The sequence below is a fragment of the Salmo salar genome, chromosome 05, assembly GCF_965601325.2.
Source record: "Salmo salar chromosome 05, fSalSal1, whole genome shotgun sequence".
NCBI classification, from domain to species: Eukaryota; Metazoa; Chordata; class Actinopteri; order Salmoniformes; family Salmonidae; genus Salmo; species Salmo salar.
Genome location: NC_138295.1, coordinates 81,361,325 through 81,370,658, shown reverse-complemented (window position 1 = coordinate 81,370,658; position 9,334 = coordinate 81,361,325). Strand labels below are relative to the sequence as shown.

The following is a 9,334-nucleotide window of genomic DNA, read 5'->3' as shown; positions in this document are numbered from 1 at the left end:
CTGGAATATGTTATGAACAGAGTGGACTAAGGTTTGTAGACTTTACCCTTTGCAAAAGTTTTCAAAACTCGCGTTGTTTAGAAGGAATGCAAATTAAGTTATTGCACACGCGAACTTCAGAGTAGGCGTTCCCTAACGGAAATATGACGATTACGCTAGAACGCGCCAATAGGATCTCGCTAGCTCGTATTTGGCTCTGCCCCCCTTGCTTGTTCTGCCCAGAATGGCTCATTTGTTCCCATTGGAAGCGAGAGCCTGTGGTCTATCTTGGTTTAGTTATAAAAATCTTAGCTATACAACCGGTCTCTTTCAAACGACCAGTTTGTAAACCATATTTGATACTACACTACCCATAATACCACGTCACGTCTTTGAACGTCACGTCTTTAAAAGTCACTTCAGCCCAAGACGACTCACGCGCCACTCTTGGACATTAACATTTCAAACTTACAGTGCAGTCTTTTTATTCCTGAGACGTGCAGATACAGCTATTGTTAGCTATATGCAACAAAGACAACTAGCAAACTGTAATTTCAGACTGTCTTTACGTAGTGCATCCGTTAACCATGGATATATTTTTAAAAAGCTGTCGCAATGTGCTGAAGGTAGGAACATCGAATGTTTCTGGTGGTCGCGCCGTTTGCTTGCTTTATCCAATTTCAATGTTTGTCTTAACGGCTAACGTCAGCTAGATATGTAGTCTTCTAAATAACTTCGACATGTACATTTGATGGACAAATTCAATTAGTGGGGTTTTCAGAGATATCAGGAGAAAGCCAGCTAGACATTAAATTCCGAGTAGATCAAGTCGAAAGACTTGTCATTTAAAAACAGTAGGGCAGTGTGACAGCAGCCCGCCGCATGGTCACGGTGTTGCTTCAGGGCTCGTGCATGCGCAACATATTTCAGTAATATTGAAACAAATATAATTTTTCAATTGCAATGGACCATGAAAGTACATTTCTTGTAGGGTCAGCTGCCTCTCAGGTGTCAATATGCTCACGTGCATTGTTTTGCGTTGCATGTCTGCCACAATTACATTTATACGATGGCTTTAATTTCAGGGTCTTGATGTCGTGCTCTTGACCCTAAGGAAAAGAGCACTGTTTGGGTTCAAAACAAGCCCTATCAAGATGAGTGAGATCAGATGGTGTTTATAGCGCCTCAGAGCGTCACACCTTATTTACTCAGTGTTCAGTGAGGGGGAAGAGAAGTCAGCACCAGCACACACAGAGGGCTCTTATTGCAGATGTGCTATCCAGTGTGTACATGGGGAGGCTGGGTTGAGAGAGAAGTCTAATGGCAAATGAAAGACGGGTGCGGTGCATTTCAATAGTTAACAGTGGCTTCCTCTCCTTCTGCATCAATCTGAAAACATCGTGGATAGATGAGACTGGGTCGTATGGTGCATAGATGAGACTGGGTCGTATGGTGCATAGATGAGACTGGGTCGTATGGTGCATAGATGAGACTGGGTCGTATGGTGCATAGATGAGACTGGGTCGTATGGTGCATAGATGAGACTGGGTTGTATGGTGCATAGATGAGACTGGGTCGTATGGTGCATAGATGAGACTGGGTCGTATGGTGCATAGATGAGACTGGGTCGTATGGTGCATAGATGAGACTGGGTCGTATGGTGCATAGATGAGACTGGGTCGTATGGTGCATAGATGAGACTGGGTCGTATGGTGGATAGATGAGACTGGGTCGTATGGTGGATAGATGAGACTGGGTCGTATGGTGCATAGATGAGACTGGGTCGTATGGTGCATAGATGAGACTGGGTCGTATGGTGGATAGATGAGACTGGGTCGTATGGTGGATAGATGAGACTGGGTCGTATGGTGGATAGATGAGACTGGGTCGTATGGTGGATAGATGAGACTGGGTCATATCGTGGATGCTTCCTGAGAATTTTCTTTCACCTGTCTAGTTGAGTTACTTCAGTACTCTGTTTACTCTTAATCTGCAACAGATGGCTGATGTCCCTTCCCTATACCTCCATGCTGACCTACTGAGTGTTCAGGGGAGAGGAGCATGTTAATAATCCCCTCACTGACTGGGAACATTTTAGCAGACACTCTTATCCAGGGTGATTTACAGGACCAATTGGGATTAAGTGCCTTGCTCTAAGGGCACATCGATTTTATTTTTTCACCTAGTCGGCTCGGGGATTTGAACCAGCAACATTTCGATTACTGGCCCAACGCTCTTAACTGCTAGGCTACCTGCTGCTAGGCTTCAGGCTGTAGACTGGCTAATTGTCACATGACCGGCTTTTGTTATCGCAACAAGCTGTCTCTGTTAGGCCCTAGCTCTGGCACCCATGACTCGTACCGCTGTCACAGACGGCCATGCTCTGGGAAAATGAAACACCCTACTTGTTTCTCAACTCCACATTAAAACATTCAACAAGAACATGTAGTGGAGTTAGCAGGCCGTCATGTAGCTTAGCCATTACATCACAGTCTGCTCTACTGAGGTCATTGATGGAATTAGCCTAAGGCTAATTGACAAAGAGCTAGCCAGAGCCTTCAGGCAGGGGAATGAAGTCAGCCCTTAGCTCATCCACTTTAGGCTGCACTGGGATCTGCCATTGACCCTTCAGAAGGCTATTCAAACAGTGTCCAGGGTTTTACTCTAGGATGGGGGACATTGTGCAGAACCGAGAGTACCTAATCTCCAGTGAACAGCATCATCGTGACGTGCATTGACATTACAACACACACACACACAGCCTGTCCACATAGCACTGTCCACTCACTAAGACACATCTGATTGCCTTTGAAGGCCCATTACAAGAGTAATGGATAGACTGCCCTGTATTTTCTCATGGTAAATCCCCTCATAGGAGTTGGATATTCTTGTGACTGTCTTCATCTCACTCTACCCTCCTCAGGGGAACGCAGATGGCAGCCCAGGGTTCCATGTGGTCCTGGGGAACGAGGCCTGTGACCTGGACTCCATGGTGTCAGCTCTGGCCTACGCATACTTCCTGTCCAAGGTGAGAGTAACCCACCCCATCATTTGGACCCGACCCATGTGTTGAGAATGGTTCAACAGAGCAAGTGTCAGGTGTTATAACACCTCTCTCTCCCCCCTCCCAGACACTTGATTCTGGGAAAATTCCTCTTCCCGTTCTGAACATTCCCCGGCAAGAGTTCCCGCTGCGCACGGACAATACCTTCCTGCTGAGAGAGAGTGGCCTCTCCCAGGATGACCTGGTGTTCCGGGACGAGGTGGACCTGTGGAGTCTACACCGGGCCGGCCGGCTGGACCTCACACTGGTGGACCACAACGTGCTGCCCAGGTCAGGGTCAACCATGACACCTTAACCCCTGTCCACTGACTGTCATCCAGGACGTAAACACTTCCCCATGTGATCATCACCTGTATCTCTACAAAAGCTACACTGACCTAGAGACTCCTTCAAATAGACTGGCTGTCTGACTGACTGACTGACTGTGGCTGTCTGTTGCAGCTCTGACCGTGATCTAGAGGAAGCGGTGTTGGAGGTGATTGACCATCACCTCCTGGAGAGGAAGCCCTCTCCCTCCTGTGCCGTTACCGTGGAGACGGTGGGCTCCTGCACCACCCTGGTGACAGAACGGATCATCCAGAAAGCCCCTGAAGTCCTCGACCAACAGGTGGCCCAGCTCTTATATGGTAACCAGAAATATAACTGATGTATGTGGAAATCATGTCAGTATTTAGTGAACTATACCTTTAACTGTGTCACTGTGTGAAGAAACTGACATCCTGTTCTTTGTGATCACAGGCACCATAGTGTTAGACTGTGTGAACATGGCCCCAGAGGCAGGGAAAGTCACCCCTAAAGACAGCCAGTACGCTGTCCTCCTGGAGACGCACTTCCCCAACCTGCCACCAAGGGGCGTCCTCTTCCAGTCCTTGCAGAATGCTAAATTTGACGTGTCAGGTAAACACCCCAGGATGAATACCTGAAGCTCAGCCTTGTGGATGTGATTTTTGCCTCTCAGATTAGAACGATAATCATCCCATGATATCAATGCCATGTTTACGTATGAAGGAGAGGGAGACCTACAATGTTTTTTTGCTCGTATTCCCTTGTTCCCAGGTCTCACCACAGAACAGATGCTACTGAAAGACATGAAGGTGGCATCGGAAGGAGATTTAAAACTGGCTGTCAGTGTGATATATATGACACTGGAGGTGGGTGTGCTTCTTAACTATTCACTATGTGATACATCACAAGGTTATACCTACTACTGGTGGATAATAACATGGTTCAAATACTATCATGTACCCAGTTCTACTGCAGTATGCCATCTCACAATGCACATGTTTCACCTATGAATTATTTACAGTCTCACTTCAGATCTAAACTGAACACAGTCCTCAAGTTATCAGTCTTTCCCTGTCTTACTGCCAGACACACCCTTCAGACACTTCCCCGTGTTACTGCCTGACACACCCTTCAGACACTTCCCCGTGTTACTGCCTGACACACCCTTCAGACACTTCCCCGTGTTACTGCCTGACACACCCTTCAGACACTTCCCCGTGTTACTGCCTGACGCACCCTTCAGACACTTCCCCGTGTTACTGCCTGACGCACCCTTCAGACACTTCCCCGTGTTACTGCCTGACGCACCCTTCAGACACTTCCCCGTGTTACTGCCTGACGCACCCTTCAGACACTTCCCCGTGTTACTGCCTGACGCACCCTTCAGACACTTCCCCGTGTTACTGCCTGACGCACCCTTCAGACACTTCCCCGTGTTACTGCCTGACGCACCCTTCAGACACTTCCCCGTGTTACTGCCTGACGCACCCTTCAGACACTTCCCCGTGTTACTGCCTGACGCACCCTTCAGACACTTCCCCGTGTTACTGCCTGACGCACCCTTCAGACACTTCCCCGTGTTACTGCCTGACGCACCCTTCAGACACTTCCCCGTGTTACTGCCTGACGCACCCTTCAGACACTTCCCCGTGTTACTGCCTGACGCACCCTTCAGACACTTCCCCGTGTTACTGCCTGACGCACCCTTCAGACACTTCCCCGTGTTACTGCCTGACGCACCCTTCAGACACTTCCCCGTGTTACTGCCTGACGCACCCTTCAGACACTTCCCCGTGTTACTGCCTGACGCACCCTTCAGACACTTCCCCGTGTTACTGCCTGACGCACCCTTCAGACACTTCCCCGTGTTACTGCCTGACGCACCCTTCAGACACTTCCCCGTGTTACTGCCTGACGCACCCTTCAGACACTTCCCCGTGTTACTGCCTGACGCACCCTTCAGACACTTCCCCGTGTTACTGCCTGACGCACCCTTCAGACACTTCCCCGTGTTACTGCCTGACGCACCCTTCAGACACTTCCCCGTGTTACTGCCTGACGCACCCTTCAGACACTTCCCCGTGTTACTGCCTGACGCACCCTTCAGACACTTCCCCGTGTTACTGCCTGACGCACCCTTCAGACACTTCCCCGTGTTACTGCCTGACTCACCCTTCAGACACTTCCCCGTGTTACTGCCTGACACACCCTTCAGACACTTCCCCGTGTTACTGCCTGACACACCCTTCAGACACTTCCCCGTGTTACTGCCTGACACACCCTTCAGACACTTCCCCGTGTTACTGCCTGACACACCCTTCAGACACTTCCCCGTGTTACTGCCTGACACACCCTTCAGACACTTCCCCGTGTTACTGCCTGACACACCCTTCAGACACTTCCCCGTGTTACTGCCTGACTCACCCTTCAGACACTTCCCCGTGTTACTGCCAGACGCACCCTTCAGACACTTCCCCGTGTTACTGCCTGACGCACCCTTCAGACACTTCCCCGTGTTACTGCCTGACACACCCTTCAGACACTTCCCCGTGTTACTGCCTGACACACCCTTCAGACACTTCCCCGTGTTACTGCCTGACTCACCCTTCAGACACTTCCCCGTGTTACTGCCTGACTCACCCTTCAGACACTTCCCCGTGTTACTGCCAGACTCACCCTTCAGACACTTCCCCGTGTTACTGCCAGACGCACCCTTCAGACACTTCCCCGTGTTACTGCCAGACGCACCCTTCAGACACTTCCCCGTGTTACTGCCTGACACACCCTTCAGACACTTCCCCGTGTTACTGCCTGACACACCCTTCAGACACTTCCCCGTGTTACTGCCTGACACACCCTTCAGACACTTCCCCTTGTTACTGCCTGACACACCCTTCAGACACTTCCCCGTGTTACTGCCTGACACACCCTTCAGACACTTCCCCGTGTTACTGCCTGACACACCCTTCAGACACTTCCCCGTGTTACTGCCTGACACACCCTTCAGACACTTCCCCGTGTTACTGCCTGACACACCCTTCAGACACTTCCCCGTGTTACTGCCTGACACACCCTTCAGACACTTCCCCGTGTTACTGCCTGACACACCCTTCAGACACTTCCCCGTGTTACTGCCTGACACACCCTTCAGACACTCAAAACGTAAAGGTGGGATGTTGCACCTAGTTCATGAAGATCACCCCCCCACATGTCCAATCAGGTGGAACCACAAGTAAAAAGGCACAAACCCTGTGCCGTCTCTTCATGTGAACTTATAAAGGGACTCAACAGGTGCACTTGAGTTTATACTGAGATTCACAAACAAACTGTAATATCTATAAATGTTGTCCTTCAGGCTTTTCTACAGAGACAAAGCTTACAGCAAGAGCTCTGTGAGTTCTGCCACAAGCACAGCTACAACCTGGTGGTGGCCATGACGATCTCCTTCAACAATAACAAGGAGCCCTTCAGGCAGCTGGCCGTCTACAGCTCCAGCACCCTCTACAGGGGGGAGGTAAGAACTACACCATCCCAATCAGACATGATCCCATAGAGTTGACTATCTAGAGTTAAAGTAAGTCATTATGAAGAGTTGATAGTAAGCTTTGGGTTGCCAGTGTTGTTTTTTACAATGTCTATTTTATATGATCAACTGAATGGTCTTTGTTGTCCTGCAGATGAGCCAAGCCTTGGAGCAAGCCCGGAGCCCCAGTCTGAGCCTGAGTCCAATGAGCAGCCCTTACTCGGACATCAGGGCTTATCTCCAGGGAAACACGTTGGCCTCCAGGAAGAAGGTGCTGCCCATCATCAAGGACTTCCTGAGGGACAGGGAGCGAAGAGAGGTGCATTGTGGGAACCTAGAAGAGAGCTACGAGGCACCATGGCAACGAGCATGCACTGAGGACGCTGGGATAGAGGAGGACTCCTACTTCCCCCCCACCCCTATGAACAGTCTGTTGGAAGGCTGTCCCCTTGACAACGGGCTGCCCAAGATCAGCGCTGAAGCTCTGACGGAGAAGTTCAGCAAGATGGCCAGCGAAGAGGAGAACGCAGGGGGACTCTGATGTCACTCACACTCCTGTGGTCAGCGGAGCATCCAAGCTCACTAACCTGTATAACAGCTGGATGGTCAGAGAGCTCTCGCAACAGGATTCAGACCAGTCAGTACAGATTGTTTGTGACTGTGCAGGGTGTTAAGGTAGGCACAACATTGATCCGCTGGGACAAGGACTGGGAGGCACACTGTTCCCAATCCAGAGGAGTAAACAATCCACTGGCAATCATATTGGAGATGATGGAAATGTATTGAAAATATTAGTGACACCCGTGCTTTACGTTAGTGACACCCGTGCTTTACGTTAGTGACACCCGTGCTTTACGTTAGTGACACCCGTGCTTTACGTTAGTGACACCCGTGTTTTACGTTAGTGACACCCCGTGCTTTACGTTAGTGACACCCGTGCTTTATATGGGGGGGGGCTCCCGAGTGGCGCAGTGGTCCAAGGCACTGCATCTCAGTACTAGAGGCATCACTACAGACCCTGGTTCGATTCCAGGCTGTATCACAACCGGCCATGATTGGGAGTCCCATAGGGCGACGCACAATTGGCCCAGCGTCGTCCGGGTTAAGGTTTGGCCGGGGTAGGCCGTCATTTTAAATAAGTATTTGTTCTTAACTGACTTGTCTCGTTAAATAAAGGTTAAATAATCAAATATTAGTGACACCGATGCTTTCATCCTTAAATGGGAATAAGACATTTACGTGGGAACTCTGTTAATGGAAAAATGTTTCCGGGAAATACATTTTGCTGTAGATTTGAGAAAATATATCCACTCTCTCTTCTCCCCAAGAGTGTGTGTGTGTGTGCAGCCTAGACTAATGTGTATATGAACATTTTTGTGATAGATGCCTAAACCAATATGTGGTCTGTGTACAAAGGCAACAGGGATCTTAATCCAGGAGGGCATTGAATGTCTCTACTGTAACCAAGAAGCCTGATCTTGACATCTAGGCACTGTGCCCTATACTAATGTGTATAGAAAGATTTTTATGATAGATGCCTAAACCAATATGCGGCCCCACTTTATTTGGATAGTCCAGCTGTAGATGCTCTACAGATGGTCAAACTATCTGTTGATAAGCAGCTGCTTACTAAGCTTAGGGTAAGGGTTAAGTCTAGGGTTAGGTTAAGGTTGGCGTTTAGTACATAGTTAGTCTGTAGAGCATCTACATATGGACTGTCCAAATAGTGTCACTCTGCATGATTATGCAGTGTTGATTTTACATAATTGATAAGCAGTTTGACGTTGAAGTAAAGTGTTTGTGTTGAATAGTTATTGCTAGAGATAGCTAGACATTATTCCTTGACTGACTGTTTTATTGATAATAAATCAGTTTTGAATGTTCTTCTGACTCAACACAATTATAATACTGTATCTTCTCCAAATGAAAGATTTTGTATACTGCAAATGTATGTAAACATAATGAAAAAAAATATTTAAGAATTCTGATTATATGCAATTGTATCGCAAGAAGATACAGTAACTTCCGCTTTGTGTTAAAGCACTTGGTACCAATGATATTACTTTGATCTCTTTTATCTGAGACTAGGACTCCCCAGAACCACTCAAGGTACTTCCAGGCCTGATGTAGTCTAATTAAATGACTGTTTATTTCATAAAATGCTCCAAACTGATGAGAACAGTGTTGAGATCTAGCTATAATCTGCACCAAAAGGTAGAGTAGATTTCAGTCAAGGTTAGACCATTAGCAGATGTTATGAAGGACAATCAGTTTTTAATCATTTGGAAACCAGCGGACTAAAGTTTTACAGTTAGAAATGTAATGGTTTCACCTGAAATGTTGAAAAGGGTTAAATAGTATTAAAGTTTCTTATCCTGTTTTGTCTGTTATTTCAACTCAGTATGTGTGATGTGGAGGATGTTGGGACCATGGAGGTCTTCCCAGTGTGGTATCTACTGTCTACCTTCCTCTAGTCATACCGT

General features: G+C 48.1%; 1 protein-coding gene across 1 annotated transcript; it reads left to right on the top strand.

Annotated features, from left to right (window-relative positions):
* The first annotated feature begins 375 nt into the window (after positions 1-375).
* LOC106574077 (exopolyphosphatase PRUNE1) lies at positions 376-9,229 on the top strand. Its single transcript, XM_045698280.2, has 8 exons — positions 376-605; positions 2,903-3,007; positions 3,111-3,313; positions 3,485-3,669; positions 3,782-3,940; positions 4,100-4,194; positions 6,684-6,842; positions 7,006-9,229. Exons 1-8 carry the CDS (start codon positions 567-569, stop codon positions 7,390-7,392), a joined length of 1,332 nt encoding a protein of 443 aa, XP_045554236.2. The 5' UTR covers positions 376-566; the 3' UTR covers positions 7,393-9,229.
* Positions 9,230-9,334: the final 105 nt, after the last annotated feature.